The sequence below is a fragment of the Alexandromys fortis genome, unplaced genomic scaffold (assembly GCF_014885135.2).
Source record: "Alexandromys fortis isolate MF-2015 unplaced genomic scaffold, M_Fortis_MF-2015_v1.1 scaffold_29, whole genome shotgun sequence".
Lineage (NCBI taxonomy): Eukaryota > Metazoa > Chordata > Mammalia > Rodentia > Cricetidae > Alexandromys > Alexandromys fortis.
In genome coordinates, this window is record NW_026067891.1 from 3883105 (window position 1) to 3906540 (window position 23436).

At 47.0% G+C, this 23436-nt stretch overlaps 2 protein-coding genes across 3 annotated transcripts in view; one reads left to right on the forward strand and one right to left on the reverse strand.

The window, feature by feature from the left end:
- Tmem204 (transmembrane protein 204) overlaps positions 1-13566 on the forward strand; it is a 24546-nt gene extending 10980 nt beyond the window's left edge. Inside the window, exons 2-3 of the mRNA XM_050135550.1 lie at positions 553-708; positions 12790-13566. Coding sequence (XP_049991507.1) covers positions 553-708; positions 12790-13034 — 401 coding nt within the window. The 3' untranslated portion in view covers positions 13035-13566. The remainder of the gene's footprint in view (positions 1-552; positions 709-12789) is intronic.
- The window catches only part of Ift140 (intraflagellar transport 140), a 92203-nt gene that overhangs the window by 27593 nt on the left and 41174 nt on the right, over positions 1-23436 (reverse strand). For both annotated transcript variants that reach the window (XM_050135509.1, XM_050135506.1), the window contains exons 18-19: positions 20929-21060; positions 16126-16325 (exon numbers count right to left, since the gene is read on the reverse strand). In XM_050135509.1, the coding sequence (XP_049991466.1) occupies positions 16126-16325; positions 20929-21060 (332 nt within the window). The remainder of the gene's footprint in view (positions 1-16125; positions 16326-20928; positions 21061-23436) is intronic.

The following is a 23436-nucleotide window of genomic DNA, read 5'->3' on the forward strand; positions in this document are numbered from 1 at the left end:
TTCTTTTTTTTTCTTTTTTTTTTTCCTTTTTTTTTTTTTTTTTTTTTTTTTTGGTTTTTTGAGACAGGGTTTCTCTGTAGCTTTGGAGCCTATCCTGGAACTAGCTCTTGTAGCCCAGGCTGGCCCTGAACTCACAGAGATCCGTCTGCCTCTGCCTCCCGAGTGCTGGGATTAAAGGCGTGCACCACCACCGCCCGGCCGAGATAAGCTAGCAGCGAGCAGTAGGGAAGACACCTGAAGTTGATCTCTGGCCTCCATGTGCACATACATAAGCAAGCCTACCCCTCCCCTGCACCACGTGTACACACATGCACATACCACACACACAAAGACTCAAATAACAGAGCAGCATTCCAGCCCTGATGGGACGTGACCACTGCAGCCAAGCTAGGAGGACAGGATAGCACAAAGACTCCAGAGTAAGTGAGGTGCTTCCAGAAAGTTCTGTTCAGAGAAGATACTAGCTGTTTGCATTGCTTTTCCACCTGACTTGGCTCTTCCCTAAGTGGCTCACCATACTGACCATCTGCCTTCCCTCCTTTTGGCCCACAGTACAGTTTGACATGATGCGTGCTTGCAACCTGGTGGCCACAGCCGCACTTGCCGTGGGTCAGCTTACCTTCGTCCTTGGGCTGACAGGCCTGCCCCTGATGTCACCAGAATCCCAGTGCTGGGAAGAGGCAATGGCTGCTGCATTCCAGCTGGCAAGTAAGTACCCAGGGTGGGCAGATTAGCCACACTGGTGGAACTGCTGGGCCTTTTTGATATCATGGGAGAGAACCCCAGGGCCCTGGGTGGCTTGAGGTTCGGCTACAGGAAGGTACTCTGCTTTTTCCCCCAAGTCTACAAAATCTGTACCACATTGCCCTTCTGTATGTCAGTGTGCTCCTGATGTCCATTTAAGCAGCTGGGGAAGAGCTGGCTTATGGCAGAGGGGGGAGACAGACCCAGCTTGGTCCCAGCCAGCCCAGCTGAAGGCGGGGCTTTGTTGGAAATGAGGCTTCCTGGGGCCTGATCTGGGCTTGGGGCACACGCTTGCTCATGACCAGTGTAACATGTTATATACATAGTCTGAGTGGACAACAGATGTCAATCCATGCATGCAAGCATGCTCCTATCCTACCTGTAACACAGATGCTGACCATAACCTGGCCTTGCATGACACTGGGTCCTCAGAGAGCAGAACTGTCTTTCAATACTGCATCAGCTACCCACCTGCCTAGTGATCTGGGTACTGTGTGCAAGACTGACAATGTAGGAGCAAATTTGCTGTTATTTACTTATCTGTTTGTTTGCTTTGAGACAAGATCTCTCTATGTAGCCCTGGCTGGCCTGGAACTCATGTAAGCGAGGCTGGCCTCGAACTCAGAGATCCGCCTGCCTCTGCCTCCTGAGTGCTAGGTTCAAAGGCATGCGCCACTGCGTCTAGCTGAAAATTTGCTGTTTTTTAAAGGCTAAGAGTGGTGTCACCACAAGCAGTGACCCAGTGACCGGCAGAACTGTGGAAGGCTTGGACTTGTGGTAGGAGTCGTGGCTGCTCTCCCATTGCTCCCTCCTGTGGGCTCAACGCTGCTCGATTCGTGAACTAGGTGAAGTTCAACCATCTTGCAGCTCTCTGAGGATGTCAGCTATGCAGTCTACAGACAGACGAGGGCCCACAGGTGCACAGGAGCAGGGTGTGGACACTCTAAATCGACCTTTCCTTTCTGGCCTAGAATGTCAGCCATTCCTGTGTCCAGTGTACACTCCTAACAGGGGAAATGGCAGGAAGTCTGAAGTGAATCATTCTAGGAATAATGGATCCTGGGCCTTTATCTTTCTTGAGAAACAGTTTCCAGAATGAGGTTGACCGGTATTTATGTGCTAGAGAACGCCTGGTGGGAGTCAGGAAACCTGCTACCCTGAATGCTAAGAATAGTGTGGCGGAATGGTCCTGGCAAAGTCACTTCCCTGTGGCCAGTCAGAGGCAGGAAGGGATGGGGGTGGGGCTTGCAGGGATTGGGAAAACTGGAAGAACCCAGGGCTCAGTGGCAGGGCAGCTGGATTTGTATCCTGGCTCTACCCTTGTGAATGTGAGCAATGACAGAGCCAGCTGCAGCTCACCCAGCTGCAGTACAAGGTCATTTCTGAGGCTCCCACTGGTGACGAGGAACACTGAGATGAGACATGCAGATGTGACTGAGGGTCAGTCCTGCCCTCTTCCCAACTTTACCACTGAACATACAACATGGGACATGCTCAGAGGTTTCTCACTTCGCCCTCTACTGACCACACGCACAACAAACCGCTTCTTCCCACTGAAGCGACAGCCCCCACCATCTGAATCTGTCCTCTCAAGAAGGAAATGGAAGATTTTGAAAACATCACAGTAGAAGCTGAGCTTTAAAAAGACATCTTGTTAGGAATGCATGTCTTTAATCCCAGCATTCTAGAGGCAGAGGTAGACAGATGTCTGTGAGTGCAAGGCCAACCTGGTCTACGCAGCAAGTTCCAGGCCAGCCAGAGTTACATGATGAGACCCTGTCTAAACCAACTCCTCCCAAAAAATAACAAATAAAAAAATTAAAAGACATCTTAGTGGCAAAAAAGAAAAAGAACAATAGTTCTTTCACTGTTGTTTTTTTAATTCTGCACTAGCTCTTGACTGTGGAACTACTCCTAGTGTGGTAATCAGCCCCGCTGCTGCCTATCTTCCTTAACCATCCTATAGACTCTTACTTGGAGCCATCGGAACGTGGGTCTGGGGGCAGGACTGACAACAGTCTCCTGAGAGCATCTGTTTCGTGAGAAAATAGTGTTGCTTCCAAATATTCATTGAAGAAAAATCAAAGTGAGGAAACTTCCATTAACTGAAATTAAATTATCTTTGGCAGTCTTGGAGGGGATGTATCAGGGCCTCCAGAAGGGTACACCCCTACTTTGAGTATTTCGAGGCCAGCATGACCTCTGGAGAGGTTAGACCATCTCGGTCCAAAAACTCCCCAACAGCTGGAGCCCAACAGAAAGCACAGCGCACTGAGGGCGGTGCCCCCCAGGGGCAGTTTGGGAAGCTTCTTGTGCCTCCCAGGCTGCCCTGTCCCTCTGCATCTGACTATACCCCTGACAGGTCTGTTTTGCCCAAAAAGGAAATGCATTTGGCCTGTTTAGACTCGTTTCATTGACAAACAGTACAGAGAGCTGCTATGTGCCTTTCTTCTATCACACTGCTAATTTTAGAGCCGGGTTTTTTCCTGTGCTTGGGTCTGTTTTAAAGCCAGGGAGAGACTGTGGGGCGCCAGGATGTCCTGTCACAGGACGAGGAAACGCCTGCTATTACCTGTTGTCAAGCGGACCAGTGCTGGGGCGAGGTGGGTGGGCAGGGGGAAGAAGATGCTAATGAAAGAGCAAAGTATGTGGACTGACTGAGGAGGCTGAGAAACCCTGGCAACCAGCAGAAGCAGCAAACTCAAGGGAGGGCTCCCTGTCTGCCTGTGCTCTCCATCTCTGGGCACCAGGACCATAGTCAGCAGAACCCTGGGCTGGTAAAGGACCATCCCTCCCCCTGCGAGAACCGCAGTTCTGAGGACCCCTTCTCAGCAACGTCAGGGGCAGCAGGGCCAATCTACTGTTTTCGTGGACTGTCAGCAGGCTCATCTGGTGTTACCCTTCCATATCCACCCCATATGTGCAATGGCATCCCCAGGTCTGCTAAGGGCTTTCCAAGCCTGATTTTGCTTTACCTGAAATCTGGAAAAATTCCTTCATGACCCTTATTCCATGCCCTCAACACTGCTCTCCGAAATGCCAGACTTTCTCCTGTGAGAGCAGCATGCTGTGTGTCTGTCATGGAGGCAGGTCCTAAGAGCTCAACACAGTTAGAGATGTGCCCACTGAAGATGGGATACAAGGAGGGGAGGTGGCTCTGTTATTCCGCCACCATGAGGCAGTGCCACAAGGTCTGTCTTGTTCTTTCCACTTTCTTTTTCTCTCATTCTCCTCCCTTTTTGCCTTCCTGTGGTCACTAGCACAGCATAGGGTAAAAAATGCCAGGGTTTCCCATTGTCTCCCATCCAAGGCCCATTTAGCATGCCAATCAGCTGACTGTCAGCTCAGGAAGATACAGCATACAGAACCCTCTCAGCAGTGCCTCGAGCAACAGTACCCTCATGATCCCAGCAGGAGGGTCTGTAATGAGAAGCTGGACCTGCCAGGGTCCTGAGCATTTGTCTCCTAACATTGGGGCTGAGTGCTATTGTTCTGGCCTCTCCAAGAGGTCCATGCATATGGAGGTGCTGTAAGCTCACGTTCCCACTCTGTGTGCCCGATTGTTCCCTCTGCTCTACACTGGGGTGGCTTCACAGCTCTGCTCAGGCACCTCAGCACGACGTGGCTTTTGAGGACTTCTGAATTCTTCAGGTGTGCCCCAGCTAGAGTGCTGGATCTAGCACAGGTCAAGGGTCCCACACCTGGCTCTGCCTACTACCAAGTCCTTGCTGACTCCCCTCATCCTCTGTCACCCGAATATGAGGCAGGGCGCATGACCTTCTTTTCTGATCCATAGGTATACTGTCTTCAGAGGTCACCAGTGCTGTTATCCTTCCCTAAAACTCTGTGGTGACACCATGCCCAATATATGTTCTCTGTGTTCTTTAGTGCAGAACCTGGGCTCCCCTACCCAGTATGGGGTGGGTGAGCTATCCTTCCCTCGAGAACTGGTTGATTCTGCATGTCTTGGGGGCCAATGATTTACTAGGATAAAGTTGCACATCCAAAGTGCAATTCCTTTGCCATCATTAGCACCTTGTTGCCCAGTGAGTCCACTGTGGGGGTACGACAAACAGGGTCAAGCTGGTGAGGTCATCACTGCCCCCGCAGTCATGCCAGTGTGGCACTATTGATACATGCAAGGGCATATGGCATCCTCCCTATGGAGTGCCAGGCTTAGAAAGTTCTACAGTTTGTTTCGGGAGCCAGAGAGATGGGAGTTGAAGGTGTCGGGAAGTGGCAGTGAATGTGTAACCCGGAAGGCCATGCTTTGCACTTGAATTCTTCAAAAGCTCCTCTTCCACACCCATTACCATTATAGTTTATATAACCCATTTCCAAATCTCTTTGGACAATGGCAGTATATAGCAAAAACAAAATAAAACAACAACAAAGGCCTAAGCATGGCATATAGCACCAATTTCTCTTCCTGATGCTCGAGGCATCCAGGGAGAATGTGGGTCGTGCAAGTTATTTCATAATTAATTATTCATAACTGCCTTTATGGTGGAAGGAAGCTAAGCCTCTCTCTTTTCCAACATGTATGTATGCATGTATGTATTGTATATATGAGTATTATGTTCTGGTAATTGAGCCCAGGACTTTGTGCATGTAAGACAAGCACTTTATCACTGAATTACAACCTCAACTATTAAAAGAGTAAAACAATTTTTTTTTTGTTTTATGTGTTTTGAGATGGAGTCATGTTAGGGGGCCCAGGCTAGCCCAGAGCTCTCCATGTAGTTCATGATGGCCTGGAACTCACTATATAGTCCAGGCTGTCCTATCTTCTAAGTGGTTCCTACAAGCATGCATCACCATACCCAACTTTAGTCTTTGGCTTTTTGAGACAGTCTCTTGTCATGAAGTTCACGTAGGTTTTCAATTTGCTATGAAGCTTGGGTCGGCTTCAAGCTCACAATACTCATGTGTTCCCTCCTGAGTGCTCTATTGCCTGCATGCTCCATCATACTTGGGGAAGAAATCTCCTTTTATGAAAGCTTATCAACAAGCCCAAGTCTTCCATGACACAGTTTTGGTTCTCTGAAATTGGTGGGCGTGTACGTGCCCATTTCTGACTCCTTGCACTTTGGCTTCTGCAGTTCAACCTTTGCAAAGCCCATTTACAAAGTGTGTTTTACTCACATACTTATTCCTCAACGGATGTTAGCAGCCACCAAGACCACTGTCAACACGGCTTTGGGCTGTTCTTTATCTCTTGGCTCAGCCGGTTCTGTATCTGGTCAAAACTGCCAGAGGTTAGGCAGAGTTGGTCAACACAAACTGAAATGGCGTCTCAGGAGCTGGTGGGAGATCTGATGTGTTCTTAGACTTGCGGATCTTGTCGTGGCTTGGACTCTGCTTGGTCCGGCTAATTTCCTTTCCTGTGTTCTCTATCTGGTCTCAAGCACTGCTCTGCACCCTAGCCATGCTTCATCTCTCCTCCCTGTCTTCCTTCCCCAGCTGAGTCCTTTGGGAGCTTGAGAAGAACACGATCCCTTACTCCTCAATGCCTCAGATCCTCCGACCAGAAAGAACCATTTGGATCAAAAACTCAGCTTTCTGTCACGTAGTGCTGGGTCTTTTAATACAGGGATTCAAGACTAGTGATGGAAGAGACAGGGGCCTGGCTTGTTCCTTTTCCCTCGCTGCATGCACATGCTGGACACGCCGACCCTAGCGGTGTCTGCAACTGCCCCTTTGTCAGTGTGCTCGTTAGAATCCAGTCGTGTTCCCGCTAAGGCACAGGCCCTTGGCTTACTCAATGGCGGAGGAGCACCAGAGGTCAGCCCCAGTGTCTTTCCTCTGATTCCACCTGTGTATATGTTTGACAGTCATTCCAAAAGGAAGACCTTGTGACAGAAGCTTAGGCCCCAGGAAGAAGGCAGGAAGGAAGAAAGAGAGGAAAGGGACGCTCTCCACTGTGCTGGAATTCACACCGCCCTCCACTGGCCATGGCACAGGAAGAGGCTGTTTGCTTTGGCAACGGGACTTCATAGAGATGGAACTGATCCCATGCGCAGAACACAGCACTCGCAGAAGCACTTCCCTTTGGGAGGTTTCTGGACAGGCTGATTACATCACTGAGAATCTGGGGGAGAGAAGTCTTTAGGGGAAAGGACACGGAGGAGAAAGGGAGCCTTCTTTAGGGACTAATTTAGTTTAGGGGTAATGAAAGTAGAACTCCAAGTGAAAGCCCATCTCAGCTTACTGGTCCATCCCCTTCCACCCAGGCCTGTGTCTCTCAAGCATAAGAGGTCCACAAGAAGAAGCCAGCCTTATTTCAGAATAACGTCTGTATTGCAATATGCTGAGTCAGCCGACTCCAGGCGCCTTCTCACACAGGACAGGAGCTCATGTAGCCATGCACGAATTCACGGAGCGACACGTCTCTGCTTTCCCATGTTTTCATTTGCTTTTTATTGATGACACATGGAAGGGGTGATTTCTTCGTATCACCCATCTTAGTCCACAGTGTCTCATCTGTTGGCTCAGGCAGGACTTGGACTGCGGCTGACTGCAGGAGCAGCAGGATGCTAGTAGCTATGCCCGGTACAGTGTATCAGATCTCCTTTTGCAGGACTGGCCTAGATACACCTAGCTCCCTGTGCTGAGATGAGATTCCCTACAGGGTTCCCTGGGTTGGGAATGAACAGACTGTGCCACTTCCCCTTTGTCTGTATGTGTTCTAATGTGGTCAGAGTTGATCTATGACAGAACTGAAGCTCACGCTGATCTTTATACAGAACAAGCCACGTACAAAACATTTGCTCTCTCTATATAGCCCTGGCTGTCCTAGAACTCACTCTGTAGATCAGGCTGGCCTCAATCTCAGAGATCCGTCTGCCTCTGCCTCCTGAGTGCTGAGATGAAAGGGGTGTGCCTTCACTGCCTGGCTGTTTATGGGGGGGCGCAGGGGTCTGAACTCAGATCCTCACACTTGTATTGCAGGTATTTTGCCAACTGAGCCATTTACCCAACCCAAATTTATAGCTTTTATCTTCCAACTTATATATCAGGACATAGAGGGCTATACCAGGTCTTTGATGCACATGCAAATTTACATTTCTTTAATTATTTATCAACACAATAAATGTTCTTCCATTTTACATGGTGCTCCTGGAAGCAGATCCATTCTCTGAAACTAATTTGTGTACATGATAAATAATATAGCTAGCCATGGAAACAATGTATTATTAAGCTTACACACATACTATGCTGGGGCTAAGGAAAGGAAGGGCTGCAGATAGTGCTTAGTGGTAGGGCACTTGCTTAGCATGCACACCCCACCCCAACCCAAAAAAGGAAAGAAGAGGAAGGAAGGAAGGGAGGGAGGGAGGGAGGGAGGGAGGGAGGGAGGGAGAGAGAGAGAGAGAGAGAGAGAGAGAGAGAGAGAGAGAACTCAGAAAATTAACAGCTCAGTGTCAATGTGTCTGACGCTGGCGAATGTCAGGCAGATAGAGGTGCTGCTTTCTAGCCTGCATCTTATGCCTTCCCCAGGGGGAAGGACACTGGCCTGTCACAGTTAGTATATGCTCAGCTCTTATGATGTTAGGGAACAGTAGCCCTGCAGAGAACTGGCACAGGACTGGGAGGCTGGTCTGGTTTACTGCCTATACTGACTGTCAAAGTGTTCCTTTTTTTTTTTTTTTTTTTTTTTTAATCAGAATTCAATGCCCATACCTTCTGGTATGGTAAGAAACAATCAAACGCAATCTTTGGGACGGTAAACCTAGTTCTTAGCTTCCTCGGATAGATACCCTTGGTAGAACTGTAGATTCATTATCTCCTTAGGAGACTCAGCAGGTGGTGGCTCTAGTTAAGGGAGACTAATTCTGATCATCCTTTAAGATCAAAGTGGCTGGGCGCTGGTGGCTTACGTCTTTAATCCCACCCAGCACTTGGGAAACAAAGGCAGGGATATCTCTGTGAGTTCGAGGACAGTCTGAACTATAGAGCAAGTTCCAGGACAGCCAGGGCTACACAGAGAAACTCACAGAGGTCCATCTACCTGACTGTGCCTCCTCAGTGCTGGGAGTAAAGGTGTGTGCAACCAATGCCTGGCAAGAAAATTTCTTGTAAGGGGTTACCTTCAGATCCTTTCTGTTCACACAGCAGTGATGCAAACCAACTCCAAGACAGACAAGGGGGTTGTGTGGTATTTGACCCTGTGTGGTAGCTCACCCTGAAGCTGTGGCAGCCAATTAGTTCATCTGTTCCATTTTGATGTTTTTGGATATTATAAATGTAAAGTAGGGGCCACTCAGCAAAAATGTAAAATCTTGTACCTATGTGTAGTGAACACTGTGTGTGTGGGGGCTAGAGGTTGACTTTGGGTATCTTCCTCTCTCTAGCCCTTTTTAAAAATATCATCTTGTGTGCGTGTACAATGTGTGTGTACATGCATGTCACGGCACATGCATGTCACGGCACATGCATGGCAGGCACGGAGGCCAGAGGACAATTTTTGTGGAACTGGTTCTCTCTTCCGGGGATTGAATTCCAGTGGTCAGGTTGTATCATTGGGCAGCAAGAGGCTTTACCCACTGGGTCACCTCCCTGGATCCTCCATCTTATTTCTGAGACAGGATCTAAAGCTGGGACACTGACACTAGACCTGGAGCTTGTCCTCTGGGTTAGGATGGTTGCCTAGTGTGTGCTTTTCCCCTTCCTCTGGACCTGCTCGTCTCCATCCCTTATAGTTACAGCTCACGCCGTAAAGTCTGGCTCTCATATGAGTTCTGAGAATCTGAATTAAGTTTCTCTGCACGGCAAGCATTCCACCTACTGAGCCACCTCTCCAGCCCTATCAAATTTTAAAAATGTTTCCTAGCATTCATAGACCAAAAGGGAAACTTGGGAAAAGGAGAGGAGGTGCGGTAGACAGTAGGTAGCAACTGTCTGCTGATTAGCCATGCTTCCTCCTCCTTTCTTTCTGCTTGGTCTTGTTTCCTTAGGCTTCACACCCTTCCTTGTTCCAACCTCTTCTCAGCCTTGCCACAAGAATAAAAAGATGGCATCTGATGGCTTCTTACCATACCAGGAGGTGTGGGCATTGGACTCTGATTTAAAACAAAGGAAGAAGACCAGGCCAGCCTCCCACTCTATGGCAGTTCTCTGGGGGGGCTACTCTTCCTTAACAGCATAAGAGCTAAGCCTCAGTTCCAGCCTCTGCTGAGTCTTGACACAAGCATAAACTCCTCTGGCTGTTAAACACGTCCAATGACATGAGAATGAGGACAGCAGGAAAGCGCGTCTACATGCCTTAGACATACACCAGCTCCAACTGCTCACTCTACTAACATGAATGTCTGTAGCATGAAGCCTCACTCTTCATGGGTAGGGAAGTCGCCTGTAGTAAGCAGGTGGTACAATGGAATGCAGTGCGTGTGTGTGTGTGTGTGTGTGTGTGTGTGTGTGTGTGTGTGTGGCCGTCTGTCCCCTAGAACTCGCTTTGTAGACCAGACTGGCCTTGAACTCAGAGATCCACTTGCCTTTACCTTTTGAGTGCTGGGATTAAAGATATGAACTACCACACCCAGTTTGGAAAGCAAATTTTAATAGCTCTTCATGTATGAAAAATTCCACAAATCAACATGAACATGAGTTTTTTTGTTTGGTTTTGTTTGGATTTTTTGAGACAGCGTTTCTCTGTGTAGCTTTTTTTTTTTTTTTTTTTTTTTTTTTGGAGCCTGTCCAGGAACTTGCTCTGTAGACCAGGCTGGCCTTGAACTCACAGAGATCCGCCTGCTTCTTCCTCCCAGTGCTGGGATTAAAGGCACGCACCACCATCGCTCAGCTCAGGAACTTGAGTTTTAATAATTTTGGACAAGATGGGGGGAAAGCAAACTCTTTCGGCTCTTACTTTCCGGAGGGCGCAATGCGGATGAGATAACAGCGGCCATATTTAGAAAAGTCAAAGCTACGGTTCCCGTCCTTCCAGTCTGTCTGTCTTTGCTCTGGGAACACACGGGGCCCTCATGATTTTGTCTTCCAAGGAAAGCAGTGGTGGTTTTTTTTTTTATATTTATTTATTTATTATGTATACAATATTCTGTCTGTGTGTATGCCTGCAGGCCAGAAGAGGGCACCAGACCTCACTACAGGTGGTTGTGAGCCACCATGTGGTTGCTGGGAATTGAACTCAGGACCTTTGGAAGAGCAGACAATGCTCTTAACCTCTGAGCCATCTCTCCAGCCCCCAGCAGTGGTGTTTTTGTGAGTGAACCGAACGAACATTCACAAGACTTGCAGATGTCAATATGCAGGGCTGGAGGGCAACAGCAGGTCTCTCCTTAGCAGAGCTCTGGGAAGGGATTGGGTGAACCTGAGGGGCTGGTGTTTGACCGAGACCAACTCCAGTGATGGGAGAATCTGGCATTTTGCATACAAGAAAGATCGATCCAGCTAAATGATTGTAGGGTGTTGCTGGGGAAGAAAGTGGCACTGGTCTGTGGCAGGGACATTATGGGATCCCTGTGTCCTCCTCCCTCCTCTCATACCCTGTTTCTGCCCTGCCCTTCTCACTCTTGCTCCTACAACTGAGTTGAGCCCTATAGCCTCCCAGACTTAGTGAGTCCCTGCAGCTGTCCCCCGGGACCAGCTTCTAGGCAGCAGCATGGCAGAGCCTCCACCACCAAGACCTACAAATCTCCCAGTGCTGTCTTCTCTGTTGAGCAGCTGTGTCCTCCTCATATCCTACCTGGCACAGTCTGGGCAAAAACTGAGATGTTCCTATTATCAGGACCACAATTCAAGTCATTGTCATTCCTTAAGGAAAGAATTAGTGAGAGCCAGACATGGTGGTACAGTGCTCAGGAGGATGATCAAGAGTTCAAGGCCAGCCTGGGCTTATAGTGAGATCTTAGTCACAAAAGCAGAGGAACAAACAGTAATCAAGACAGTTGTATCACTCTTGATTGTTAACCAGTTAGCAGCTCCTGGCTCATTCCTCCTGCCCCCTTGTGTAGTGTCAGGTTATAAACAGGAGGGAAGGCACAGAAGGAAAAACAGCAGCAGAGCACAGGTAGATGGCGGGGAGAGGGAAACTCTTTAGAAGTGAAAGGAAACCAAACATCTCAAAACTGGACCTGAGTGTTTGGGTGGAAGCCTAACCCCAGCCCCTGGCATCCATATACCCAAAAAGTCTGGAATGGTTTTTTTAAGGCTTTACCCCAGTTGCTGGCATCCATATATCCAAAAAGAGTCTGGAATGTTCAGTTGGAAGTTCTATCCCAAGCACCCTGCCCTGGGAGTTACCTCAGTCCAGACTCCACCCCTGAGAAAGCCCACCAAACAATAACCCCTCCCCGGAGACACTCAAGACCACTCCACAGGGTATTTAAACTGACCCCCCTCCAGAGAACAAACACGTGGTTTTCTGGTCTTCCTTCCCCGGCTCCTCTCTGGGGTGCTCGAAAGCCATCTGGGAGCATTGGTACACATTAAATTTGAGCTTTTCTAATTCGGTTTGATTTGATCTGATTCTGATTAGTGCGTCAGTGGAGAGGCTTATCGGGGTGCAGAAACTTCATCGAGCCAGGCTCCAACCTGGCCGTGCTTGCCAGGTGTGGGCTCTAGGTCACCCTGATCAGAGGAGAGGGAACATCTGCTCCCTCTCACAGCAGAGTCATGGGTATGAAAACTCCCCTACAGGGATTTAAACCAACAAATGCCTGTCTCTTTCCAGATAAAATTGAAGAACTGTTTCTGCTTCAAATGAATTAAGCAGTTATAAAAAGTCAGAGGAAATTGAACTCAGTTTAACGAATGATGGTTGACTCTGTCTGGGGCTGGGAAGGCTGCCTGCCATGTGTGAGAACTGTAGAAGCCATACTGACCCTGAAGAGCACACATGATGCCCAGAGGTTGACGGGAGAGGACCCTCTATTGTCTTCTCTTGCAACCTCCCTGGTGCAAAGGGCAAGAGATAAGAAGGCTGACACAAGGTAGCTCAGCCCCCATCCTAGGAGGTCAGCACTGAAGGACAGCTTGCCTCGTGGGGGCTCAGATGCAACCTGTTGACCTATTTTCTCCTCTCTGTAGGCTTCGTGCTGGTCATCGGACTGGTGACCTTCTACAGAATTGGCCCTTACACCAACTTATCTTGGTCTTGCTACCTGAACATTGGTGCCTGCCTTCTGGCCACCCTGGCGGCTGCGATGCTCATTTGGAACATTCTTCACAGGAGGGAGGACTGCATGGCACCGCGGGTGATCGTCATCAGCCGTTCTCTCACAGCACGGTTTCGCCGTGGCTTGGATAACGACTATGTAGAGTCTCCATGCTGAGAACACCTTATTGGGGCTTTCTCTATGAATAACCAGTGTAACGTCATAGTCTAGAAACCAACAGCCTGTTCCAGGCCCTGCTCGTGCAGAGGTGTGGGGCAAGTTTGGATCACCTATATATACATATGTATGATACTCATGTACATGTATTATGTTACATAGGAATATATTATGTCTATATGTCATGTGTGCCACCCTATTCTGACACAATCTTCCTTGGCCAGCACAGCACGGTTTCGCATCATGCAGGTTTAAAAGGTGGAGACTGGAAGCTGAGGCAGGGAAGGAGGCAGTGTGGGCACCTTGCTCTCCACCTCCATTTGGGGTTAATTTATTCTGCATCTACTAAGATGGCATCCCTAGTTAACTTTACAAAGCAGAACATCCAGGAAGCTTTCCGTGAAGGTCTGATAATCCTTGAGGGGAACAGAACTTATAACAGGTGGAAACGGTTTTACGCCAGAATCAGGACAGCAGTGTACGTTTTTCTCCTGATTATTTGTCTAAGTTAAAATAAACAGAAGCCTCTGAACTGTGTCTACAACTTGTGTTTTATAAACTCCATCCATAGTTGTACATTTTTTCTGAGACTTTTGTGGGATGACCTAAAAAGGGCTGAGAAGACCTCACTAAGGATCCAGAGGCGGCACATACCCTAATTCACGGTTTGTGCAACCCCGACGTCCACATCTGTAAGTCCACATTCATGCCCTCTGAAAACTGTGGCCTGTCACAGCAGATCAACCAACAGAATGGAAAGGATGAAATATGGCAGTTTTCCCCAGGAAAACCTTCAGTCTCTCTCCAGCCAGGGCAGGGCAGGTACTGGATACCTCCAGAGGTCATACTGCTTTCAGACAGGCTGGATTCCTAGTCTGTGCCTTCCCAGAAATATGTACCTCTGGGGTTAAAAAAGGCCCACAGAACCCAGGGCTGCCTGACCGTATCTGTGACCAAGGTCCTGGTGCACCCTTGCTAGATAGCTCCTCATGGCCGGCAGGAGGCAGGAGTCACTGCTGGCATATGCATCAAAGGAAACTGGTACTAGCAGATCATGAAAGCCGGGAGTGAGGTGCTCTCCTCTGGCTGCCTTTCCTAATAAATGTCAAGTTTGTTGCTTTCAGACTTCTAGTGACTAAAGTTGATGGGTTTCAATTCTGAAGCCCATCCTGTGCCAAAGCTTTATCTTTAGTCAGAACAAACAGTGAAATAGATCGGTACCTTAAACACATACAGAGACTGATAATGACAGGTAAGCATTTATGGACTGGCCACATGCAACACACAGCATACTGTGTAGAAACGAGCAAGTGCATGTCCACTACAGCACACAGATTCAAGCATTTAGCTATGACTTCCCCCCCACTTGTCTCTTTCTATAAGGCATTTTTATTTCTAGTCATACACCAATACCATGTATGTGCCCATACACATTAGTATTGTATATATGCCTATATAAAGTATATTAAAGGTCTAAAAGTGGCCATGCAGTCTGCTTCAGGCTTCGATCATGTCCACAGTACATGAAAGTTATCCAGGAAAGACTGAGCTATGATATTCAGCCTTGCTAGATACCTCAAATTAAATGTCTACATGGCCAGTGTGGGAAAACCCTCTCAGCTGCAATAAAACTGGACCTCAGTGGTTGTCAGTGACAGTGGATGAGGGTTCCTGATACCCTGAGAAGTGCAATCTGTGCTGCAAAATAATCACTGCATGTAAGCTGAGGCAGGAGTTCATGCCACGCATTTCTTTTCCTTTTTAGAAATATATAATTTATTTCTATTTTATGCCCACTGATGTTTTGCCTGCATGCATGTCTGTGTGAGAGAGTCAGAAGCCCTGGAACTGGAGTTACAGCCAGGTGTGAGCTGCCGTGTGGGTGCTGGGAATTGAACCGGGTCCTCTGGAGGAGCAGCCAGTGCTCTGAGCCATCTCTCCAGCCTCAGACATTTATTTTTCACGGCTTTCCTTTCTTATAGTATAACTCTCCCATAGTTTACTTTACCCTTTTAATAAAAATCTGTCAGACTTCCCACAGGGCAGGGAACCCTGATTGCCCTTTGGGCTGACGAGGGAGGGGGACTTGATTGGGGGTGGGGAAGAGAGAAATCTTTAATAAATTAATTAATTAATTAAAAAGAAAAAAAATCTGTCAGAAACTCTTGCTAAGAATTTCTGAGCTCTCTCAGAAATGGAGAATGAATTTGTAGATACCCTTACTGGTTTCTTTTTTAAGACAGGGCCTCTCTCACTCCATCACAGGCTGGCCTAGAGATGGCCACACAGTCCAGGCTAGCTTCGTTCTTACAGTAGTCTCCCCACTTCAACCTTCTAAGTGCTGGGGTGACTAGAACAGGCCAGCATATCCACATCAATGGGACTTCTTTCACAATTTTCTGTGGTTGTTGTTGTTGTTTTTCAAGACAGGGTTTCTCTGTGTACCTTTGGCTGTCCTGGAACTCACTCTGTAGACCAGGCTCAAACTCACAGAGATCTGCTTGCCTCTGCTTCCCAAGTGCTCGGCTAACTTTTTTCATAAAATTTAACTGTACTTCATTGATAGTTTTGGTGTTTATTTATTAATACTTTTGAGCAATATTTAGCACCTACAGAACTTTGGATCAGAGTACTGTGAACACTTTAAAATAAATGAAAACGATAAAATAACAGCACCAAACAGTGTGGTGTGCCAGATCCTTGAGCTTGGTGGCTAATGGTGACTAGAAAAAAACACTTGAACACTATAATATGATCACAGAAGAGCTTTTAGCTTAAAATATAATTGATAAAGAAGGCACAAGAGGGGCTAGAAAGACAAATTAGTGGCTAAGAGCACTTATAGCAGAGGGTCTGCGCCCACATGATGGCTCACAACTATCTGTAACTACAGCCCCGGGGACCAGATGCCTTCTGACTTCCTTCGGTACTAGGCACACGTGATTCACACACATATATACAAGTAAAATACTCATGCATATAAAATAAACCTGAAAAACTTTTTTTTTTAAGAGAAAGAAGGCGTTAAAAAGGCTGAAGGCTGTGGGTAAGATGCATGTCACCTTGACACCTTCCTGAATGAACGCCTTACCTTTTGATGAGTTTGATAGATTTGAAAGCTTCATCCATGTCCCCAATGGTGACAAAGAAGCTGAAGTTGAGCATGGCATCCCGAGTAGGCTTGTCACAGTCCTCCAACCCCACAAAGTCTCGTAGGGGTCTCTTGGCTACCATCTGAGGGATGTGGTAGTGGCTAGAATCCACCCTCTCTTCTTTCTCTATTTCTCCAGGCTGGAGGACAAAGGCCACATAGGCTTGTCAAGTAACATGTAAAGGCAATGCCTGCACCCAGTCTCACTTCTAACTTCAAACAAGCAATGGGAAACTTATATGCAGGGAGGCATAGGTATATAGCCACAGGCCAAATGGTTCCCACAGGGTCCTGAAAAACCTTTAATGTCACTGGAATTGATCAAAGCTTTGGTCCCTTGTTTCAGACAACAGGTAAACAAAGGCTGTCCAGGAATAAACTTGCTTTCTCAGTCTCTGATTCGGTGACGTCAGAGTCTCACATTAGAAACAGCTCTTTCTGCTACCCTCTCCCCGTGTTATTCATCATGAAGACTTTCACCAGCTTTAAACCAAGTCAGCCACACATCTGCCTCTTAGAACTAAAGAACGCTAGTCTGTCTTTCTGTCAGGAGGCCCCTGCCAGGGCTCTTCTAGTGTGCTCAGCCTCTACATTGGTGCTTGGACTCTTCTCTCCAGGGCTGGAACTCCCTTCTCTCGGCAGGCCGTTTGCATATTACTGTGTACACATATTCTCTAGCATAAATTTGCCACCATGACGACCCCAATTGGTGGCGTCAACCACCTCCTCCCCAGCTCAGCTGTCATGAATGGTTCAGCCTCACTGTTCTCCCTGAGCCCACCTGGCAGGCTCAGGGAGAAGATCCCAAGGAGGAACCAACACTTGACCTGGACTCTGAAAATCTTCTGAAGTGTATCATGCCTCATTGAAGCTGGAAAGCCCTTCTAGACACAGCACAGGGCATAAGCGCAGGTTCCATTGAGGGAAGCTTGAGTGTAGGTCCATGGATGGATACATATATATAAAATATACACATACATATACACATATATTTAATGACATATATAGTGACACTCTATATACATACACACACACACACACACACACACACACACACACACACACACACACACCACTAACTAGGTGACAGAAGAGCCTGGCTAATTTGTGCACCAAGTTGGGCAATGTCCTTCACATTGGTAACATCATCCTTGCTGTGATTCTAATGAGAACCCAGTTTACTGTGTGAGCGTCCTGGGGTGCCTTGGAATTCCTGTTCTCTGTCTATTTGCCATGCCTCTTTATTCTAGCTCCTTGTTACTGATCTCTGAGGCAAGAACTGTTGTCTATGGCCACACTACCCTGCACACATCTGAACTTGTCTCATCTTGGAAGTTAAACAAGGCTTGAACCCCATCTGTATTTGAACAGGAGGCAGAGACTGTTTATCCTATGTCATAGTAGAGTCAAACAACCTGCCAGTCACGTGGTTAGAGTGCTAGGAACTAAGAGTATTGGACTTCCTCAGACCATCTTGGGATGTGTGGGCACTGAAAACCTGGGGGACAGGAGACTGCATGTTGTCAAGCAGGGTAAGAGCAGCCTTGAAAGGGACAAGGTGCTTCTGGAGAGTCCTTGGCGGCACTTTGTAAGGTAAACTGATGATACTCCTTATATTGCAAACATGGGTCACTCAAGCACTCTGTATCTGGAGATCATGTGAAATGGCTGCACACACCACAGAGACACACCAGACTAACAGCCAATGGGCTCCTGTCACACTTCACTAAGTCACATAGCTCTATGGCCAAACAAAAGCCTTAGCCTTCCAGAAAAGTTTCCCGTGTAGCTGAGCAGGGAAGGTAGGAAGTGCGGGCACACACACAATACAGCAAGAAAGCAAGAGTCTCAGAGATGGGACAAAACCAAGGTGACAAGCCAGAACCTGAGGTTTCATACTTACGACGGCACCATATATGCCTCTTCTGTGGAATAGCAACTATGGGTGCAGGCACAGAAAAGGAGACGAGAAAAAGAAAACATGCATAAATGTGTGGAAGAAACAAAAATCCAGAACACAAGATTAATGTGGAAAATTCAACAGGAAGAATTTAAAAGAGCTTTCCAAACTTTCTGTTTTCAAATCAAAGGGAAATTACACCAAAGAACACAAAACAAGATTGAAAAATGCCAAGAAAACATCAGTCCGGTGGTGGAACTCCATTTTAAAATAAAGTAAGCAAGGACACTGCACTGACAGAAAAAGGACTCTCAGAAGTCAATCAATCACACGAATACCTTCCCAGCCATCAACCCCACTTTTAAGGCACATGGAAGTGTAACAGACAGACGACTCTGCACCAGCTTCCAGCAGCTCCGCAACACCACTGCAGAGGGTAAGTTGGAAAACTGGAACCAACTGTCCCAGATTCATTTTTATTTAAAATGTGTGTATCATTATATACACATGCTTGCAGACCCTAAAGCTAGAAGCCCCATAAGGCTGATCGCAATGGTCACAAATCAAGGGGCAGTATCCACTGCCACCCTATTCTCTACACCAATTCCTTTTTTTAAAAAAATATTCATTTATTTATTATGTATACAATATTCTGTCTGTGTGTGTGTGTGCAGGCCAGAAGAGGGCACCAGACCTCATTCCAGATGGTTGTGAGCCACCATGTGGTTGCCAGGAACTGAACTCAGGACCTTCGGAAGAGCAGGCAATGCTCTTAACCTCTGAGCCATCTCTCCAGCCCACACCAATTCCTTTTAAAGTAAATCGCAGCTCTGATAAGAGCTGAGTGTGGCTTGTATGCTAGTGGCTAGCAGTCCACATGAGAGTTTCATTAGCTTACGTGGTTACATGGAGGGGACTGCTCACAAGACACAGGTTTTTACTCTGCTCTGTCTCCCTGTGGCTATCCTACGACTCACTTTTGGACACAACAGGCATGGTTGGACACACATGTAATCCTAGCAATCTCAGCACTCAAGAGGCTGAGGCAGAAGAACTAAGTGTGAGTTCAAGGCTGCCCTAGGCTATGTAATTAAAATCTTGCAAGAAAGAAAGAAAAAGAGGGGTGGGGCCAGAGAAATGGCTCAGTCGATGACTGCACGCCCTACTCTTGCATAGTTCAGTACCCATTACCCAGGGAGCTCACCACCACCTGCATTGTTTCCTGCCTCCACAGGCACCTGCACTCATCCCCATAGAGACATGCACACATAAAAATAGTTTTTAAAAAAATAGGCTAGTTTCAGACAATAAGAATAGCACGGGGCTCATTTAAAGACCGATTGTTCATCACCATATTGGGGAAAAGGTAAAAGCTGACACCATAGCTCCCCTCTCCCCACCTTCTGGTGTGACAGTGCAAGGAGAGTGAGGGGAGGATGTCGACATTTGCCCAGAAGATGGGGGTTCCAGCTCAATCTTTAGTTCAGGGTATCAAAGATATGCCAGCAGCTGCAACCCAGCGATTATGGAGCTCACTGACAGCTCCAACCCCTGCGACTGAGCTTTGATGCCACAAGCCCACTGGGCTCCTGGGTGAAAAAGTCCCTCAGGTAGCTGTGTGGATACAACAGTGTGAGACTGCCCGGACTCCGTTTCTTTTGTCAGTGTGTCATCCGAGAACCACAGCCCAAATGGACCTCAGGCATGTAACATACGTGAGTTAGATGTGTGCTAGTGTTTACTGACCCCATTTTTTCAAAAGCTAATAAAGAACCATGTGCATGTACCTCATTCCTATCTAGGTTACAGAAGCTTCCTGAGTACTGACACCAGCCACCTCACAGTGATCATCTCTGGGCTGGGAGCAGGGAGACTGGTATCATTTGTAATTCCTAAATTCCTTAAGAAGAGCTGGGTGGGGCTGGAGAGATGGCTCAGTGGTTAAGAGCATTGCCTGCTCTTCCAGAGGTCCTGAGTTCAATTCCCAGCAACCACATGGTGGCTCACAACCATCTGTAAAGAGGTATGGCGCCCTCTTCTGGCCTTCAGGCATACACACAGAATATTGTATACATAATAAATAAATATTTGAAAAAAAAAACCTTTAAAAAAAAAAAAAGAAGAAGAGCTGGGTGGTGGTGGCGCACACCTTTAATCCCAGCACTCGGGAGGCAGAGGCAGGCGGATCTCTGTGAGTTCGAGGCCAGCCTGGTCTACAAGAGCTAGTTCCAGGACAGGAACTAAAAAGCTACGGAGAAACCCTGTCTCGAAAAATCAAAAAAAAAAAAAAAATTCCTTAAGAAGAACATAGGAGTAATTATTCTAAAAACTCAGCTAGAATAAAAGGAAATGACAAAGGCTGAAAGACCTGTCATTAGAAGAAAAGTCAAAGTCGGGTGGTGGTGTCACATGCCTTTAATTCCAGCACTCAGGTGGCAGAGGCAGGTGGATCTTAGTGAGTTCGAGACCAGCTTGGTCTACAAAGTGAGTTCCAGGACAGCCAGGACTGTTACATAGAGAAACCCTGTCTCAAAAAACAAATAGAAAAACAAAAACAAAAAGAAGGAAACTCAAAAGGGAAGAGCTAAGAGTCACAAGACCATTATCATGTTCGTCTGCCCTGAGAGCAAAAGCACGTCCTGTGACTTTCCCAGCACCGAGACATCAGTGCTTGCAGAATCTCAGATAATTGCTGACAGCTGGTGGCAGACCTGATCTCATGAGAGGTGAGCCTCAGAACCTGGAGGTCCAGCTCAAATCTCAAGTATGCTAGAGACACGTGGAAGAATTTACCCAAGGAGGGGAAAACAGAGGATAATTGTGCAGGTGTCAGGGACTCCCACCTTTTTTGTGAAGTAATAATGAGGCACTTCCATTCCAAGAAGGTTCTGGTAGATAGGAGGCCGGGGGAAGCAGTCATGGAGCAAGAAGCCATGCTCTTCAGAGGCGAAGAATGACAGAATCAAAACATCTTCCTGAAAGACACAGGACAGTGCAGCGTGGTTTTAAATTTAGCAATATAATTTTCTTCTCAGTTTCTTTTCAGGGTGTATGGTCATGAGTTATTTCTGGCAAGGCTTCCCAAGCTTTTTATCTACCCCCTTTGAAGAATAAGGCATCCAGCCTCTCCCGTATGACTGCACCTGACCTGTCTGTGACCAACAGACCCCAGGAGTGACTGACCATCAAACCCATCTGAGTTCATGAGGGAAACCCAAGAGTGCTTGTGTTTTTAAAAATTCTCCCTTTGAGTTTCTTTGCTCTGATTTAAAACTCATCAAGGAGCCAGGTGAAGCCCAACACCTGGGAGGCAGAGGCAGGTGGATCTCTGAGCGAGAGGCCAGCCTGGTCTACACAGTGAGTTGTATTCAGAGCTACATAGTGAGACTCTGCGTCAAAAACAAAACCAAACAATCACAATGCTGACAACAAACAAACCAACCCCCTCTTCTCTGCTCTTGAGGAATACGGACCGTACAGCAGAGCCCAGATGTCATGTTGCCTCTGCTGCATGTGAGCAGAGTCAGCCGCGGCAAATGCTGGGACCACCTTCCTATCTGCAACTGCTTCTTAAAAAGAGGACACACACTTTTCCTCATTTCTCTAGTGTGAACTCTTAGAGCTGCACACACTATCGTCACAAAAACAGAACCATTTGACCACATGACCAGCACCAGCCGCCCCTAATTATCTCTGCTGTGCCCATATTTCCTGGGCTGTCACAGGAATAGTCCTCTGGAAAAGTCCTCTGGCAATGTGTCCTTCATTCCAGGGATAGAGAAGCTCTGCGACTGAGGATCAAGGACAGGGTTTGCTCCTGGTATTCTCAGGATTTCAGAGGGTCTCAGGGGCAGACTCCCATCTGTGAGAATGCCTCCAGCAGGAAGATAAACCTCGAAACTATAGAACGAGCTTCCCCGTGCCAACTTACTTGGGAGTTGTACATGCAAACTGCTCTGAGAGGAAGGTGGGCTACAGGGGCACAGATTGCCGGGCTTTAGGCACATCTGACACCTTGCAAAACATAAGGCTTGGGAAGTATCAGAGTCCCAATTTCTATGTGGGTTCTGGTCTGGAGGCAAGAGCACATCTACATGGAGGTGACTCCACAGAGGTGGGGGGAAATGAGGAGGGCAGAGACAGTGTCTGAGGACAGCTGGTGAGAGGTGAATGGGGTTACAGCTCTACCTCAGACCCAATCTCAGCACGTGCTAAGGCAGTAAGGGATAGTTCAGAGAGCTCTATAAAGAGCTCTGCTCATCTTACCAAAAGCAATCTACAGATTCAATGCAATGTCCAGCAAAATTCTTCACAGACCTCCAAAGAATGGCACTCAACTTCATATGAAAAAGCAAAAAACCCAGGATAACCAAAACAATTCTGTACAATAAAAAACTTCTGGACGCATCAAAATCCCTGACTTCAAACTCTACTACAGAGTTACAGTACTGAAAACAGCCTGGTATTGGCATAAAAAGACAGGAGGACCAATGGAACTGAATAGAAGACCGGGCTATTAATCCACACACCTTCGAACACCTGATTTTTGACAAAGAAGCAAAAAATATCAAATGGAAAAAAGAAAGCATATTTAACAAATGGTGCAGGTATAATTGGATATCAACATGTATAAGAATGAAAATAGATCCATATCTATCACCATGCACAAAACTCAAGTCCAAATGGATCAAAGACCTCAACATAAAGCCAGCCACACTGAACCTTTAGAAGAGAAAGTGGGAAGTACACTTGAACGCATTGGCACAGGAGACCACTTCCTAAATATAACCCCAGCAGCACAGACACTGAGAGAAACAATTAATAAATGGGACCTCCTGAAACTGAAAAGTTTCTGTAAATCAAAGGACATGGTCAACAAGACAAAACGACAGCCTACAGAATGGGGAAAGAGCTCACCAACCCCACATCAGACAGAGGTCTGATTTCCAAAATATACAAAGAACTCAAAAAATTGGTCATCAAAAGAACAAATAATTCAATTTAAAAAATGGAGTACAGACCTAAACTCTCAACAGAGGAATCTGAAATGTCTGAAAGACACTTAAGGAAAATGTTCAACGTCATCAAAGAAATACAAATCAAGGCAACTCTGAGATTCCATCTTATACCTGTAAGAATGGCCAAGATCGGGCACTGAGCTGAACAGAGAATTCTCAACAGAAGAAGTTCAAATGGCCAAAAGACACTTAAGGTCATGCTCAACTTCCTTAGCGATCAGAGAAATGCAAATCAAGACAACTTTAAGATACCATCTTACACCTGTCAGAATGGCTAAAATCAAAAACACCAATGATAGCCTTTGCTGGAGAGGTTGTGGAGAAAGGGGTACA